Source organism: Mobula birostris, chromosome 7, assembly GCF_030028105.1.
Source record: "Mobula birostris isolate sMobBir1 chromosome 7, sMobBir1.hap1, whole genome shotgun sequence".
Lineage (NCBI taxonomy): Eukaryota > Metazoa > Chordata > Chondrichthyes > Myliobatiformes > Myliobatidae > Mobula > Mobula birostris.
In genome coordinates this window covers 11,102,301-11,121,302 of record NC_092376.1, presented here as the reverse complement: position 1 = coordinate 11,121,302, position 19,002 = coordinate 11,102,301, and the positions used below count along the sequence as shown (strand labels likewise).

At 42.5% G+C, this 19,002-nt stretch overlaps 2 protein-coding genes across 5 annotated transcripts in view; one reads left to right on the top strand and one right to left on the bottom strand.

The window, feature by feature from the left end:
• pudp (pseudouridine 5'-phosphatase) overlaps positions 1 to 19,002 on the bottom strand; it is a 179,401-nt gene that overhangs the window by 131,152 nt on the left and 29,247 nt on the right. For 3 of the 4 annotated variants that reach the window (XM_072262628.1, XM_072262629.1, XM_072262630.1), the window contains exon 3: positions 16,270 to 16,499. In XM_072262628.1, coding sequence (XP_072118729.1) covers positions 16,270 to 16,499 — 230 coding nt within the window. Of the gene's footprint in view, positions 1 to 2,007; positions 2,926 to 16,269; positions 16,500 to 19,002 lie in introns of those variants that run through there. The other variant, XM_072262631.1, reaches the window with a different exon arrangement.
• Positions 11,797 to 19,002, top strand: part of LOC140200009 (steryl-sulfatase-like) — a 142,210-nt gene continuing 135,004 nt past the window's right edge. The window contains exon 1 of the mRNA XM_072262621.1: positions 11,797 to 12,065. Coding sequence (XP_072118722.1) covers positions 12,022 to 12,065 — 44 coding nt within the window. The 5' untranslated portion in view covers positions 11,797 to 12,021. The remainder of the gene's footprint in view (positions 12,066 to 19,002) is intronic.

The following is a 19,002-nucleotide window of genomic DNA, read 5'->3' as shown; positions in this document are numbered from 1 at the left end:
GAAATCAACCACTAGAAAGTGGCTAAATCCAATACCACCTACATTAGAAGATTGGCACGAAATTATCTTGGAAATATTTAAAATGGAAAAGTTGACTTACTCCCTGAGAATTCAAAAAGAAAAATTTTATCAAATCTGGAATAAATGGATTGAGTATATAACCCCAATGCGAGCAGACTTTAGATGACTCTCCTAATGATTTATGCTGCTCTTCTCATCAACACAGTAATATTGCTAACGTAAGCACCCCTAGTCTAAATGTCTTTTTTTTGGTTTTCTTTTGGAAAATAGAGAATTAACACAAGTAAAGGGAAAGATTTGGGAAAGGGATAAAAAATGAAAAAATTAAGTAAATAAGTACATAGGGATTGGATAATTATGTCTGCGGGCAGGAGCAAGCATGAACAAATTAGGATATAAACACCTACTATGGTTGTTACATAGGCTTATATACAACATTTTGGACCAGTGGACTTAGCCTAATAGATTAGAATTACCACAGTACATAATTATCTATTTAAGTGTCTAATTTCCTTTTATATCATCTCAATGTGTACTTAAGAATGTATAAATAATTATAGTTTTATACATATAAAAAAATGGAAAAGGTTGTATGTGTGAAAAAAGTACATGATATTTGTGAATTCCTTATCCAAATAAAAATAAAATTTAAAAAAAAATCAAATTAAGTAAGTAGTGCTAAAAGAGGGCAAAAATATTAAGGTGGCGTTCATGGCCCATTCAGAAATCTGATGGTGGAGGGGAAGAGCTCTTGACTTCAGGTTCCTGTATCTCCTCTCTGATGGTAGCAATGAGAAGGCATACCCTGGGCGATGAGGGCCCCTAATGATGGACGCCACCATCTTGAGACATCACCTTTTGAAGTCGTCCTTGATGCTGGGGAGGATAGCGTCCACGGCGGAGCTGGCTGAGTTTACAACCCTCTGCAGCTTTTTCCGATCCTGTGCAGTGACCCCTCCATACCAAACGGTGATGCAAACAGTTAGACTGCTCTGTATGGCACATCTGTAGAAACTTGCGAGTCTTTGGTGACTTACCAAATCTCTTCAACCTCCTAATGAAATATTGCTGCTGCCTTGCCTTATTTGTAATTGCATTAATATGTTGGGCCTAGCATAAATCTTCAGAGAACTGATAAATAATCATAAAGTCTAAACCACAATTGCATTTATCAGCTAGAAAGACTGGTCAGTGAACAACTAGACAGTACAGACACGTTGAGACTGTTGTGAAGACATCAGAATCACACAATGATCGATTGCTTGTCACCATCGCGAAGAACTGGAATCAAACAGAAGTCCTTACTAGATATTGGTTAACCAATTAAAGAGCAGCACACACAATATGCTGGAGAAATTCAGCAAGACAGACAACATCTATGAAGGGAAATAAACAGTTAAAGTTTCAGGCCGAGGCCCTTTTGAAAGGTTTCAGCCTGAAACATCAACTGTTTATTCCCCTTAATAGACGCTGCCTGACTTGCTGAATTCATCCAGCATTTTGTGTGTGTTGCTCAAGATTTCCAGCAAATGCAGAATCTCTAGTGTTGGTTCTACTCTAATTAAAGAGGTTGCATTCTATGATTATAGTATCATCTGTGGGAATAAAAATAAAAGCTGCTGTAGTTTACAAGACCAAAGCACTTACAGCCATTTTATACAACTGACTCCTTTCATAAATTTTGCTTATTTTAGTTTCCAAATTAATTCTAATACGATTCCAAAAATTATATCCTAAAAATTTTTATGTTTAAGTGGAAACTACTTTAGTATAATGATTGCACAAATGAGTTTATTACAGCAGAGGCAGAGACCACTTCACCGTGGAGAGCAATCTAACTGGCTGCCTCACCGTCCGGTATGGCGGAGCCTCTGCACAGGATCAGAAAAAGCTCCATCATGGGCACTGTTCCCCCAGCACTGAGGATATCTTCAAAAGATGATGTCTCAAGAAAGCAGCATCCATCATTGAAAACTCCCACCACCCAGGGCATGCCCTATTCTCATTACTACCATAAGGGAGGAAGTACACGAATCTGAAGATGCACACTCAATGATTTAGGAACAGCTTCTTCCCCTCCACTATCAGATTTCTTAATGAACAATGAACCTATGAACACAATCTCACTATTTACTACTTATTGAATTTTTATATATATTACTTATTATAATTTATAGTATATTTTATGTATGGCACTGTGTTGCTGTCACTACACAACAAGTTTCATGACATACAGTATGTCAGTAATAATAAAAACGATTTTGGTTCTTCCATTTTATACAAATGATTGCTTCCATAAATTACACTAATTTTAATATAATCTTCAAGTTAATTCAAATACGATTCCAAAGGAAAACTACATTTGAATAATATTTAAGTCCAAGTGGAAATGACATTGGTGCAATAATGGTACAAATGAGCTTTTTACAGCAGAAGCCAGCTCCCGGCCTTCACATGTGGCTTAGCTACTAAGCCCAGTGGAACTGTTTCTACTGGCAGGAAAAGGGACAAAGGCAGGTTACTGGCTACTTAAAACCAGTCGCTTCAGGCAGATGAGGCTCATCATCGTGACTGGCAGCTTATCTACGAGGAGGAAATCTCTGGACTCAAAACTCCGCTGCGTTGTGGCTATACCCACTCATGGGGAAGGCTTCAGGAGTAAACCCTGAGGAAAAAATCTGGAGATGGAAACCCTAGGCAGTCCTGCGTTGAGTTCAACGCTGACTGGCAACCCTTGCAAAGCTCCTGGTGCCAAACTGTATCGGTCTCCGCCGTTCTTTTAGGTTCATCAGATGCATGGAGAGGGGTCGACTGTGCCTTTTTCCATAGATGCTATCTGGCTTGCTGAGTTCCTCCAGCATTTTATGTGTGTTGCTCAGATTTCCAGCACCTGCAGGTTTTCTCCTGTTTGTGATAAGAAAAATTATTGAGGTAGTGTTCATGGATTTTATGTGTTTCATGTGTGTTGCTACTTCTTTTTATTTCTGTTTTTGCACTACTTGTTTTAACTTAATTATTTAAGGTACATATAGATAATTACCGTAATTTATTTTCTATATTATCATGTATTGCATTGTACTGCTGCCACGAAGTTAACAAACTTCAAGACATTTGCTGTGATATTAAACCTGATTCTGATGAGCAGTCGAAACAAATTACTACTGTCACATGTCACAGCTATCTGTTCAGTGTCACAGCTAACCTTAGAAGGGTTTGTGCATGCCTGTGCATTTGGGTGCGCGTCTGTGTGTGTGTACACGTATGTGTGCGTGTGTGTTTGTGTGTGTGTGTGTATGCACGTACGCATGTATGTGCATTTCTGGTTGACAGCTGTTTAAACTCATTTCTTACACTATGCAACTACAGCTTTGCTCAACTCGAAGGAAGCTGTCAAATGCTTTATTCTTCTGGATCTTGTAATTTATTTTACAAGAGCATGAATAGTTAAGCAATGCTCTGATAGAGACACGTCAAACTCTGACAGCTTCAGTCATGTCTGTGTAAAATCCTATACAGAGAAACATAAAGGAGGAACAAGCCACTCGGCCCTTTGAGCCATTCTTGTCATTCGTCAGGATTATAATTTGTTATTTATTTTATTTAGAGATACATTGTCGAACAGACCCTTCCGGCCTAATGAGCCACACTGCCCAGCAACCCACCTATTTAACCCTAGCCTAATCACAGGATAATTTACAGGGACCAATTAACCGACTAATTGGTATACCTTTGGACTGTGGGAAGAAATTGGAGCACTCGGAATAAATCCACAGTCACTGTCACGGGGATAGCATACAAACCCCTTACAGACAGCGGTCAGATCTGAACCCCAAACTCCAACATCCTGAGTTGTAATAGCGTCATGTTAACCACTACACTACCGTGGCACCAAGTGTTCATTCAAAGACTGAAATTCAAAATATATTTATTATCAAAGTATGCATAGAGTATACAACCCTGAAATTCATCCTCCTGCAGGCAGCCACGTAACAATTTAAAGAAATCCATTCAAAGAAAACATCAAACACCCAACACGTGAAAAAAAGAACAAATCTCACAAATAGGGAAAAGCGAGCAAATAACACACAGAATACTAAACATTAAACTGCAGAGTCCTCGAAATGGTCTATGAGTGTTAAGATTAGTTTGCTTCAGTTCAGTCCAGCACTGTGTTGTTCATTGACTACAGGCCGCAGAGCCAGTCTGCGCTGAAGCCCCTGATCAAATCCCACAAAATAGTAAAAGAAAGAGTAACCAGAATCTAGAAACACTTGTAACATTAACCACAGAGTCTTCCAAAAATGAGCATACAGCCATGAGCTGCACCAATCAAACCCTGCAATGTGGGACCCAAGTCTCCTGGACCTTCCTTCAGCAACTTCTTCCACTAGGCCATCAGACTGATTAATTCATGCTGATACAATTGCATTTCTATGTTACATTGACTGTTCTATTTATTATAAATTATTACAAATTACTATAAATTGCACATTGCACATTTAAACAGAGAGGTAACGTAAAGATTTTTACTCCTCATGTATATGAAGGATGTAAGTAATAAAGTCAATTCAATTCAATTCTGAGAACTGGAAGGAGATAACTTTTCCTATATCCAAAAAGAAAGAAGATATACAGGCGACACTGGATGTTAAAGGTGACTTCTTTCATATTAAGAGTTAAGTGTTCAAACTGAGGAACAAAATGTTTTACAGTCAGAAGGTTGGAGACACAATTACTAGAATTGGTTTATTTAATGTTTCTCATGGCGACACTTCCACGTCGCCCCCCCAGCACAATCCTCGTAAAAGATGCATTTCACTGTCTGCATCGATGTACACTTCATTTGATAAGTAAAGCTAATATTAGAGTCTATCACAGACTTTGTTCACAAGAGGTTGCAGATTAGCTTTGTCACATGTATATCAAATCATACAGTGAAATGTGTCATCTGTGTCAAATCAAATCAGCAAATATTGTGGTCTGGGCAGCCTGCAAGTGTTGCCATGCTTCAGGTGCTAACATAGCATGCCCACACCTCACTAACCGTAATCAGAATGCCTTTGAAATGTGAGAGGCCCTTCTTGCTTTTTAACTGCTTTTAATGGAGGTCGGGTTTGAGGACGTGATTGTTTTAAGTTGTCTAACTCTACTTGATACCTAGTTAGCCCATTGCTTTGCTTTGCTTTTTAGCTTAGTTGCACGGTGGGTTTTTTGGGGGGGTTTTTTTCCTTATTGACATGTTTGAAAATTAGTATACTATTATATTACCTGGTTATTTTATATTTAAACTGCACTGTTTGTACCAATTTTTTTTGTATTAATATCTCTTGTAAAGTTATATTGCAACTGTGTATCAGTGCCTATATGGTTTACCTTTTGTGTACTAATTCAATAAAAAGATTTAAAAAGAAATGTGAGAGGAAACTGAAGCACCCAGAGGAAAGCCGGGCGGTCACCGGGTGAACATACAGTGGCGGGTTTTGAACCCCGATCTCACAGCTGGTATTGGAAACCTTTGTGCTATCCACTATGCTATGCTGCCACACCTCATTATTGAGGGAGGAGCAGTAGGAGAAGATATTGAAACCTTTGGATGAGACAAATTGAAGCTTTTCTGCCTCTGGATATCAAAGATCCTATGGCTCAACTCTGAGAAGCAGAGAAATGATTCCTACCCAATATTTATCTCTCAGTTTATAACACGAAAACAGATTACCTGATCATCATCACATACAGTTAGTAAGAGCTTGTTATGTGCAAACTGCTGTCACATTTTCACCATCAGCAGGTATCTACCTTGTAAAGTAATTCAAGGGCTGTGAAATGTTTTAGAAAAATTGGTATTATGAAAAGCTCGATATAACTTCGTCCTCTTTTCCTTCTCAAGTTCTCTTGCCATCTTCAAAGAGCTGTGTACATTCGCAAATGCAATGTTAGCATTCAAAGTTCAAAATAAAATTTATTATCAGAGTCACTACATGCAACCCTGAGATTCTTTTTCTGTGGGCATACTTAGTAAATCTTTAGAACAGTGACTGTAGACAGGATCTGTAAACCATAAAACATTACAGCACAGAAACAGGCCTTTTGGCCCTTCTTGGCTGTGCCGAACCATTTTTCTGCCTCTCAAACAGAGATGAGAAGGAACTTCCTTAGTCAGAGGTTGGTGAATTTATGGAATTCATTGTCACAGACAGCTGTGGAGGCAAAGTCACTGGGTATATTTAAAGTGGAGGTTGATAGGTCCTTGATAAGTAAAGGCATCAAAAGTTACAGGGAGAAAACAGGAGAATGGGATTAAGAGGGAAAATAAATCAGCTATGATGGAATGGCCCAGCAGACTCAATTAGCCGAATGGCATAAATTCTGTATGGTCTTATGTTAAGTAACATAGTGAAACTCTAATACCACATTTTAACATTTTAAATGCAGTTTAACATTTAATTAACTGCTTGTACTTTAAGTAGTTCTTATATGCATAATGTATAACAGTTTAATGTGCCTGTAGTGGTTGCATAATTCTGGAAATCTCTGGAAGCATCCATGTTCTACATTATTTGAATAATGACTTTGTAATTTGGTAACTCTCATCTATAAATTTGAATGGAATTTTTCTTATCTGTGAGTGTAAAAATAGCTGCTCTCTGCTAGGTGTTATCTTAGTTCTTAGTTCCTTTGTCCACACAAAATACTCTGCAGATGCTGAGGTCAAAGCAACACTCACAACACGCTGGAGGAACTCAGCAGGTCGGGCAGCGTCCGCGGAAACGATCAGTCAATGTTTCCGGCCGGAACCCTTCATCAGGACTGAAGAGGGAAGGGGCAGAGGGGCTGCCCCAGCGTGTGTGAGTGTTGCTAGTTCCTTTGTCTGCCTCTTTGCTCAGCAGACCTATCATTGTTAGTTCAACTTTCAGTTGTTCTATCAACTCATAATAAAATGATCATAAAGCAACAAGTTCTGTGCCTCATCCCTGACTTCTGAAAGAACCTTAAATTAAAACACCAGAACCTAACAAGTTTTAGCAGAAGTGATAGACAGTCATGATCGACTAGGTGCTGCAAACGCAGCCACATCCATCATGGACACTAACCTCCCCAGCATCAAGAATATCTTCAAAAGGTGACACCTCAAAAAGGCAGCATCCATCATTAAGTACCCCCATCACCTAGGACATTCCCTTTTATAGATAATAGATGCAGGAGTAGGCCATTCGGCCCTCCGAGCCAGCACCACCATTCACTGTGATCATGGCTGATCATCCACAATCAGCACCCTTTTCCTGCCTTCTCCCCATATCCCTTGACTCCACTATCTTTAAGAGCTCTATCAAACTCTTTCTTGAAACCATCCAGAGAATTGGCCTCCACTGCCTTCTGAGGCAGAGCATTCCACAGATCCACAACTCTCTGGGTGAAAAAGTTACTCCTCAACTCCGTTCTAAATGGCCTACCACTTATTCTTAAACTGTGGCCTCTGGTTCTGGACTCACCCATCAGCGGGAACAGGCTTCCTGCCTGCAGCGTGTCCAATCCCTTAATAATCTTATATGTTTCAATCAGATCCCCTCTCATCCTTCTAAATTCCAGTGTATACAAGCCCAGTCGCTCCAATCTTTCAACATATGACAGTCCCGCCATCCCAGGATTAACCCCGTGAACCTACGCTGCACTCCCTCAATAGCAAGAATGTCCTTCCTCAAAACTGGAGACCAAAACTGCACACAATACTCCAGGTGTGGTCTCACCAGGGCCCTGTACAACTGCAGAAGGACCTCTTTGCTCCTATACTCAACTTCCCTTGTTATGAAGGCCAACATGCCATTAGCTTTCTTCACTGCCTGCTGTACTTGCACGCTTACTTTCAGTGACTGATGAACAAGGACACCTAGATCTCGTTGTACTTCCCCTTTTCCAACTTGATACCATTCAGATAGTAATCTGCTTTCCTGTTCTTGCCACCAAAGTGGGTAACCTCACATTTATCCACATTAAACTACATCTGCCATGCATCTGCCCACTCACCCAACCTGTCCAAGTCACCCTGCATTCTCATAACATCCTCCTCACATTTCACACTGCCACCCAGCTTTGAGTCATCTGCAAATTTGTTAATGTTACTTTTAATCCTTTCATCTAAATCATTAATGTATATTGTAAATAGCTGCAGTCCCAGCATCGAGCCTTGCGGTACCCCACTAGTCACTGCCTGCCATTCTGAAACCCATTCAGCCCTACTCCTTGTTTCCTGTCAGCCAACCAATTTTCTATCCATGTCAGTACCCTACTCCTAATACCATGTGCTCCAATTTTGCCCACTAATCTCCTATGTGGGACCTTCTCAAAGGCTTTTTGGAAGTCCAGGTACACTACATCCACTGGCTCTTCCATGTCCATTTTCATAGTTACATCCTCAAAAAATTCCAGAAGATTAGTCAAGCATGATTTCCCCTTCATAAATCCATGCTGACTCGGACCGATCCTGCTACTGCTATCCAAATGTGTTGCTATTTCATCTTATATTATTGACTCCAACATCTTCCCCACCACTGATGTCAGACTAACTGGTCTATAATTCCCTGTTTTCTCTCTCCCTCCTTTCTTAAAAGGTGGGATAACATTAGCTACCCTCCAATTCACAGGAACTGATCCTGAATCTATAGAACATTGGAAAATGATTACCAATGCATCCACAATTTCTAAAGCCACCTCCTTAAGTACCCTGGGATGCAGACCATCAGGCCCTGGGGACCTATCAGCCTTCAGTCCCATCAGTCTATCCAACACCATTTGCTGCCTAATGTGAATTTCTTTCAGTTCCTCCATTACCCTAGGTCCTCTGGCCACTATTACATCTGGGAGATTGTTTGTGTCTTCCCTAGTGAAAACAGATCCAAAGTACCTGTTCAACTCGTCTGCCATTTCTTTGTTCCCCATAATAAATTCACCCGTTTCTGTCTTCAAGGGCCCAACTTTGGTCTTAACTAATTTTTTCCTCTTCACCTACCTAAAGAGCTTTTACTATCCTCTATATTCTTGGCTAGCTTACCTTCGTACCTCATCTTTTCTCCCGTATTGTCTTTTTAGTTATCTTCTGTTGCTCTTTAAAAGTTTCCCAATCCTCTGGCTTCCCGCTCATCTTTGCTATGTTATACTTCTTCTCTTTTATTTTTATACTGTCCATTACTTCCCTTGTCAGCCACGGTTGCCCCTTACTCCCCTTAGAATCTTTCTTCCTCTTTGGAATGAACTGATCCTGCATCTTCTGTATTATTCCCAGAAATACCTGCCATTGTTGTTCCACTGTCATCCCTGCTTGGGTATCTTTCCAGTCAACTTTGGCCAGCTCCTCCCTCATGGCTCCACAGTCCCCTTTGTTCAACTGTCATACTGACATTTCCAATTTTCCCTTCTCCCTCTCAAATTGTAGATTAAAACATCATATTATGGTCACTACCTCCTAATGGCTCCTTTACCTCGAGTTCCCTTATCAAATCTGGTTCATTACACAACACTGGATCCAGAATTGCTTTTTCCCTGGTAGGCTCCAGTACAAGCTGCTCTAAGAATCCATCTCGGAGGCACTCCACAAACTCCCTTCCTTGGGGTCCAGTACCTACCTGATTTTCCCAGTCTACCTGCATGTTGAAATCCCCCATAACAACTGTAGCATTACTTTTGCAGCATGCCAATTTTAACTCTTGATTCAACTTACACCTTATAACCAGGCTACTGTTTGAGGGCCTGTAGCTAACTCCCATTAGGGTCTTTTTGCCCTTACAATTTCTCAGTTCCATCCATACTGATTCTACATCTCCTGATTCTATGTCCCCCCTCGCAAGGGACTGAATTTCATTCCTCAGCAACAAAGCCACCCCACCCCCTCTGCCCCCGTATACCCTTGAACATTCATTTCCCAGCCCTGGTCCTCTTGCAGCCATGTCTCTGTTATTTCTACAACATCATACTTGCCAATTTCCAACTGAGCCTTAAGCTCATCCACTTTATTTCTTATACTCCGTGCATTCATATATAATACTTTTAATCCATTGCTCCCCTCACCTTTCACATCGATTCCTATTGCACTTGGCCATACTCTCTGATCCCTTCCTGAGCTTTCTGTCCTGTTAATTCTGTTGTCTTTCTTAACTTTTCTTATTCTCTCTTTCCCTTTAACTCCATCCTTACACTTCCAGTTCGTCTCCTCCCCCCCCCCCACTTAGTTTAAGCACACCCGTGTAGCAGTGGCAAACCTGCCTGTCAGAATGCTGGTCCCCCGCCTGTTCAGGTGCAACCCTTTTGTAAAATTCATCCTTACCCCAAAACAGATCCCAGTGGTCTAAGAACCTAAATCTCTGCTCCCCGCACCAGCTCCTTAGCCACACATTCAGATCCCCTATCTCCCTGCTCCTGCCTTTACCAGCACAAGAAACTGGAAGAAAACTGGAGATAACCACCCTGGAGGTCCTGCTTTTCAGCCTTCTTCCGAGTTTTCTGAAGTCACGCTGCAGAATTTCTTTCCTCTTCTTCCCGACGTCATTTGTGCCAACTTGCACCACCACTTCCGGCTGTTGAGGATGCCCTGCAATCAGTCCGTGACGTCCTGGATCCTGGCACCAGGGAGGCAACACATCATCCTTAAGTCCCGCCTGCTGCCGCAGAAACCCGTATCTGCGCCTCTCACTATGGAGTCCCCTACTACCACGGCTCTGCTGACGTCTGTCTCCTCGGCTTTGCTTCAGGGCCAATTTTTGACTCGCAGACCTGTCCGCCTCTCAGACTGGCACTGTCTTCTGTCCCGACAGCTTCCAAGAGGGTGAACCTGTTTTCAAGAGGCGCATCCCCCGGGGTCTCTTGTGCTCCAAGCATCCATCCCTTCCTCATCGTTGCCCCCCTTCTCTCTTCCGGTATCTTCAGTGTAACAATCTCGCTGTAGGTCCTGTCCAGAAAATTCTCGTTTTCCCGGATGAACCTGAGGTCATGCAGTTGCTTCTCCAGTGCCCCAACTCGGTCCTTCAGGAGCTGAATCGGACACACTTTCCACAGCTGTAGCAGCCAGAGGCACCATCAGTGTCCCTGACCTCCCACATCATGCAAGCATCACACTGAATCAGCTTACCTGTCATTTCTTCACCACTTCTCACCCTCTCCAACTGTGAGGGTTTTCTTACTGCTACCATCAGGGAGGAGGTACAGAAACCTGAAGACACACACTCAATGATTTTAGGAATAGCTCTTCCCTCTCCGCTATCAGGTTTCTGAACAAACAATGAATCCATGACACAACATCAGACTTCTTGCTGTTTTTACACAATTTATTTAATTTGATTTATATACAGTACTGTGCAAAAGTCTTTGCACATACATATGTATAGAGGGAGAGAGAGTGAGAGCACACACGAGCGAGCTTAAGATTTTTGCACAGTACTTTAGTAATTTTATGTACTGCATTGTACTGCTGCCGTAAAAAGAAATTTAATGACATATATGAGTGATGATAAACCTGAATCTGATATGAGTCTCTGCTGTGGATTGAGAATGGGAAGGGGGCAGGGAGAAGGGAACCACGGATGAGAAAAGGGGAAACGGGGAGGAAGCGGGAAGCACCAGAGCAGCAATCTGTGCAGATTGGAAATAACATTTCCAGCTCGCTGACAATCAACACTGGCATGCCTCAGGTATGTGTGCTTAGCTCACTGCTCAACTCTCCCTACCCGCATGACTGCGTGGCTTGGCATAGCTCAAATACCATCTATAAATTTGTTGACAATACAACCATTGTTGCCAGAATTTCATATGGTGACGAAAGGCCGTACAGGAGCGAGATATACCAATTAGTGCCGTGGTGTCGCAATGACAATCTTGCACTCAATGGCAGTAAGACCAAAGAGCTGATTGTGAACTTCAGGAAGGGTAAGACGAGGGAACACAAACAAATCCACATAGAGGGATCAGAAGTGGAGAGAGTGAGAAATTTCAGATTCCTTGGTGTCAATATCTCTGATGACCTACCCTGGACACAACATATTAAGCTGCTACAAAAGAAGGTAAGACAGTGGCTATATTGCATTAGGAGTTTGAGGAGATTTGGTTTGTCAACTAAAACACCCATAAACTTTTACAAATATACTGTGGAGAGTATTCTGAGTATTCTGTGGAGAATATTCCGCACCACCTTCTGGTATGGGGGGAGGGGCTTCTACACAAGATGGAAATAGGTTGCAAAAACTTGTAAAATTAGTCAGCTCCATTATGGGTACTATCTATGACATAGTCAAGGAGCAATGCCTTAGGAAGGCAACGTCCATCATTAAGGAACCCCTCCACACCCCTTTTACACTGTTACCTTCAGAAAGGAGGTACAAGAGCCTAAAGGCACATACTGAGCAATTCAGAAACAACTTCCTTCCTACTGTCATCCAATTTCTAAATGGACATTGAACCCATGAACATTACCTCACTGCTTTTTAATTTCTGTTTTTTTGCACTACTTGTTTTACCTTAACTACTTAATAGACATATGCATACTTAATGTAACTCAGTTTTTCACTGTATTTATTTGTCATGCATTTCATCGTACTGCTGCCGTAAAGTTAATAAGTTTCACGATGTATGCAGGTGATATTAAATCCGATTCCGATCGGTAATGATCAATAAACCAATTGTTTGGAATTAAATGCCCTTGCCTGGTGTCCCAGGGCTGGGTATGTCTGCACCTGACACTCTTGCTCTATCACGTGTTCCGCACCCCTCCCACGGCACTCCACCTCCACCATTCCAAGCATTCTTTGCTCCTGCCAGACTTACAAACTCACTCTCCACCCTGCATCAACAAATACAGTACTGAGCAAACTCTTAGACAGCCTGACTATATATATGTGCCGAAGACTTTTGTACAAGCACTGTATATTTCTTATTAGAATTTCTGATTGTAACATATAGTCCATTTGTCCATCAAGTCCAGGCAAGTTCTCACAGCATTCATATCCCCTCACTCTATTTCCTGTAACCTCTCTCCTTCACTTGCCAGTTCCCCCATCAGCCTTCTAAACTAGAAGCAATTCATAGTCACCAATTAGGTTAACAACCAGAACTTCTTTGGGTGCACGAAGAAACCGGAGACTAGGGGAACTATCTAGCCATGGAGGGGATAGAGGTCAGAATCAAATCAGGTGGAGCAGGAGCTAAGATACAGCTGCACAACATTTTGATTCAGAAACACGAGTAAGTCTGCAGATGCTACAAATCCAAAAGCAATTCCAAGAAAAGCATCTTCTCCCTTCCTTCTCAGTCCTGATGAAGGGTCTTAGCCCAAAACATCAACTATCTATTCATTTCCATAGATGCTGTCTGTCTTGCTGAGTTCCTCCAGCATTTTGTGTGTGTTGATTTTGATTCATTTATTTATCACATGTATATCAAAACATATAGTGAAATGCACCTTTTGTGCTAACCACCAACATTAAGGGAGAGGAGGTGTTGGAGTTGTTAAAATACATTAGGACAGATAAGTCCCCGGGGCCTGACGGAATATTCCCCAGGCTGCTCCATGAGGCGAGAGAAGAGATTGCTGAGCCTCTGGCTAGGATCTTTATGTCCTCGTTGTCCACGGGAATGGTACCGGAGGATTGGAGGGAGGTGAATGTTGTTCGCTTGTTCAAAAAAGGTAGTAGGGATAGTCCGGGTAATTATAGACCAGTGAACCTTACGTCTGTGGTGGGAAAGCTGTTGGAAAAGATTCTTAGAGATAGGATCTATAGGCATTTAGAGAATCATGGTCTGATCAGGGACAGTCAGCATGGCTTTGTGAAGGGCAGATCATGTCTAACAAGCCTGATAGAGTTCTTTGAGGAGGTGACCAGGCATATAGATGAGGGTAGTGCAGTGGATGTGATCTATATGGATTTTAGTAAGGCATTTGACAAGGTTCCACATGGTAGGCTTATTCAGAAAGTTAGAAGGCATGGGATCCAGGGAAGTTTGGCCAGGTGGATTCAGAATTGGCTTGCCTGCAGAAGGCAGAGGGTGGTGGTGGTGGAGGGAGTACATTCAGATTGGAGGATTGCGACTAGTGGTGTCCCACAAGGATCTGTTCTGGGACCTCTACTTTTCGTGATTTTTATTAACGACCTGGATGTCGGGGTAGAAGGGTAAGTGGGCAAATTTGCAGATGACACAAAGGTTGGTGGTGTTGTAGATAGTGTAGAGGATTGTCAAAGATTGCAGAGAGACATTGATAGGATGCAGAAGTGGGCTGAGAAGTGGCAGATGGAGTTCAACCCAGAGAAGTGTGAGGTGGTACACTTTGGAAGGACAAACTCCAAGTCAGAGTACAAAGTAAATGGCAGGATACTTGGTAGTGTGGAGGAGCAGAGGGATCTCGGGGTACATGTCCACAGATCCCTGAAAGTTGCCTCTCAGGTGGATAGGGTAGTTAAGAAAGCTTATGGGGTGTTAGCTTTCATAAGTCGAGGGATAGAGTTTAAGAGTCGCGATGTAATGATTCAGCTCTATAAAACTCTGGTTACGCCACACTTGGAGTACTGTGTCCAGTTCGGGACACCTCACTATAGGAAGGATGTGGAAGCATTGGAAAGGGTACAGAGGAGATTTACCAGGATGCTGCCTGGTTTAGAAAGTATACATTATGATCAGAGATTAAGGGAGCTAGGGCTTTACTCTTTGGAGAGAAGGAGGATGAGAGGAGACATGATAGAGGTGTACAAGATAATAAGAGGAATAGATAGAGTGGATAGCCAGCGCCTCTTTCCCAGGGCACCACTGCTCAATACAAGAGGACATGGCTTTAAGGTAAGGGGTGGGAAGTTCAAGGGGGATATTAGAGGAAGGTTTTTTACTCAGAGAGTGGTTGGTGCGTGGAATGCACTGCCTGAGTCAGTGGTGGAGGTAGATACACTAGTGAAGTTTAAGAGACTACTAGACAGGTATATGGAGGAATTTAAGGTGGGGGCTTATATGGGAGGCAGGGTTTGAGGGTCAGCACAACATTGTGGGCCGAAGGGCCTATACTGTGCTGTACTATTCTATGTTTTATAACCTCAAGATGTGCTGGGGGCAGCTTGCGACTGGCACCACACAGCTTGGCACCAACAGCGTGCCCACAATGCTCGGCAGAACAACACAGAACACAACAAAACAGAATATATCAAGCAACAAAACAAGCCCCGTACCTTCCTCCCGCTTGCCAACCCACCCATGCACAACCTAAGACCAGGCTGTCCGCGGACGGATGGAGGATGTTTAAAGAGAGATAAACCAAACTCAAGCAAACGTGACTAAGTTTGATGGGCATCTTGATCAACATGGACCAGTTGGGCCATGTACATCAAAACATACAGCAAATGAGCCATTTGTGTTATCAACCAACAAACCTTAAGGATTGGAGTGGTGGGATGGAGATATGTTTCTACCAAAGGAGGTGAAAGGTGCTCCTTCCCTTTGCCAGCCTGCAGGTCACCCTTGGGCAAGGTGTAGCACCTTCTTAGCCCCGCCCCCCCAATCAGGGTGACGTGAAGCCAAGCGAGCAGGTGGTGGATGGTCGTATGAGCAGTTGATACATATCACAAGTCCTGGTTATGTGACTACTGACGCCAGACAGACAATCTCTGAAGAGTGTTGATAATGTCTAGGGGATCACCTATCTTGTAAAGACACTGCCCAGAAGAAGGCAATAGCAAACCACTTTTGTAGAAAAATTTGCCAAGAACAATCATGGTCATGGAAAGACCGTGACCGTTCATGTCATACGACAAGGCACATAATGATTGAATGGAACCCTAAGGGTGGACTGAGGGGAAACCTGCGAGTGTCGCCACACATTCCAGCGCCAACATAGCCATCTCACAATGCTTGGCAAAATAACCACAGCACAACAGCAGAACTAAACAGCAAAACAAGTCCTTTTCCAACACGCACACTCACATAGGCAGGCCTCTCAATCCAACCAAGAGCCCTTTGCTTGGAGCCCATCAACTTGGTAGGAACTTAGTACTCTACACCAACAAACAACCTTTAAAAACCGACATAACCTTAAAAGAAAGAACGATTGATGCCCATTTAATATTAAATTGGTATAACTGAGGAAGTCGGAAGCAGATATTATTAAGCTGTGAATTTGCGGACCAACAGTTGCGGTTCAGCACTTCAGTGAAAGTCAGCCTCTTCAGCAGAGGTGAGACAAACATTTATATAAACAGAAATATTCTTTTTTTTTTAAAAAAAATATCTTACGTCTGTAACATTTGGTGGAGGTTCAAATTTCTGAGCACAGACCAAGAAGGTATCAGGAGCAGGCTTGCTCTTCTTCACATCAGGGTGATCACCATCTATAACATGGTGGAATGAGCTGAAGAACTTCTTGTGATTGGTTGTCTTTAAGTCAAGCATTGCCTTCATTGAGCTGGTACCCACTGCCATCGGTACGCAGTGCTTGGCGAGGTGGCAGACCAATTTCTCCGCACCTGAGGGAAAAACAAGTAAAACAGTGATAACTGAATATGAAATGGACGATGGCAAATTGGAGACCTAGGTGGCAGGGAAGCAGTGGTAGATTGACTTGGAGTAGGTTAAAAGGTTAGCACAACATCATGGGCCATAGGGCCTGTCCTATTCTGCAATGTTTCTTTTTCTACTAATTAAGCCCATGCCACCCAATTACATCCCTTTGACCAATTAACCTATGAACTTTCAAATGTGAGAAGAAATCAGTAAACCATGAGGAAACTAATATAGTCACACGGATAAAAGTAAACTTCTTACAGACAGTGGAGGGATTGAACCCAGGCTGCTGATACTATAACTGAGCAACGCTAACCACTTCGCTACCATGCCGCCCATTTCACTCCAACAGCCATTTTAGAGAATAGTTACGACACAGACAACTTTCGCCCCAATTGCCTCATCTTAACTATGGATGTCTTTCTGCACGTCCATTCCCCATCAGGAAGGTCTAAAATCCTACCGCTCTACAACAAAGATTCAACCATTTCCTCTGCACCAGCACATTAATCTGCTTGGCTAAACTTGTTCTTAACCTGAAGAACTTCTCGAACATAGAACATTACAGCACAGTATAGGCCCATTGACCCACAACACTAATCTTATACCCTTCTCTGAGATCAATCTATCCTTACCCTCCCACAAAGCCCTCCATTTTTCTTTCAGGCAATGTGCCTATCTAGGAGTTTCTCATATGCCCCCACCACCAAACCTGGCAGCGTGGTCCAAGCACTCATCACTTTCTAAAAACTTAACTCTGAAATCCTCTCTATGCTTTCCTCCAATCACCTTCAAATTATGCCCCCTCGTATTAACCATTTCCACTCTGGGAAAAACTCTCTGACTGTTCTCTCCATCTATGCTTCTTATTGTGTTGTACACCTCTATCAAGTCATCTCTCATATTCCTTCACTCCAAACAGAAAAGCTCTAACTTGCTCAACCTGTCCTCATAAGATATGCACTGCAGTCCAGCCGGCATCCTGGTATAGTGTATATAAAAGTATTCAGCCTCTTAGAAATTTTCATTTTTTACTGTTTTACAACATTGAATCACAGTGGATTTGGCTCTTTTTGACACTGATCAACAGAAATAGACTCTTTTATGTCAAAGTAAAAGACGAATCTTTATAAAGTGATCTAAATTAGTTACAAATATAAAACACAAAATAATTGATTGTGTAGGTATTCACCCTCTTCAAGTCAGTATTTGGTAGGCGTCTTTGGCAGCATTTGGTAGGCGTCTTTGGCAGCAATTACAGCCTTAAGTGTGTGAATAGGTTACTATGAGCTTTGCACATCTTTAGAAAACCGCTCAAGTTCTGTCAGATTGCATGGGGATCATGAGTGAACAGCCCTTTTCAAATCCAGCCACAAATTCTCAATTAGATTGAGGTCTGGACTCTAACTTGGCCACTCCAGGACATTAACTTTGTTGTTTTTAAGCCATTCCTGTGTAGCTTTGGCTTTATGCTTGGGATCATTGTCTTGCTGGAAAACAAATCTTCTCCCAAGTCACAGTTCTCTTGCAGACAGCATCAGGTTTTCCTCCAGGATTTCCCTGTATTTTGCAGAATTCATTTTACCCCACAGCATGATGCAGCCACCACCACGTTTCACAGTAAGGATGGTGTGTTTCTCATGGTGAGTGGTGTTTAACTTACACCAAACATAGCGTTTAGTCTGATGGCCAAACAGCTCAACTTTGCTTTCATCAGGCCATAGAACCTTCTTCCAGCTGACTTCAGTCTCTAGCCGAGATGTCATGCGAGTTTTTTTCAACAGTGGCTTTCTCTTTGCCACTATCCCATAAAGCTGCGACTGGTGAAGCAGCCGGTTAACAGTTGCTATATGCGCAGTCTCTCCCATTTTAGCCACTGAAGCGTTTAACTCCTCGAGTCATCATAGGTCTCTTAGTGGCCTCCCTCACTATTCCCCTTTTTGCACAATCACTCAGCTTTTGAGGACGGCCTGCTCTAGGCAGATTTACAGCTGTGCCATATTAGTACATAGAACATAGAAATCCACAACACGTTACAGGCCCTTCGGCCCACAATGTTGTGCCAACCACATCACCTACTGTAGAAACTCCCTAGCATTTCCCCAGCGCATAGCCTCTATTTTTCTAAGCTCCATGTACCTATCTAAGAGGCTCTTAAATGACCCTATTGTATCCACTTACACCACTGCCGCCGGCAGTGCATTCCACGCACCTACCACTCTGTGTGAAAAATTTACCCCGACATTCCCTTGGTACCTATTTCCAAGCACCTTAAAATTAAAACTATGCCTCTTCGTGTTAGCCTTTTCAGCCCTGAGAAAAAAGCCTCTGACTATCCACACGATCAATGCCCCTCATCATCTTATACACCTCTGTCAGGTCACCTCTCATTCTCTATCGCTCCAAGGAGAAAAGGCCAAGTACACTCAACCTATTCTCATAAGGTACGCCCTCCAATCCAGGCAA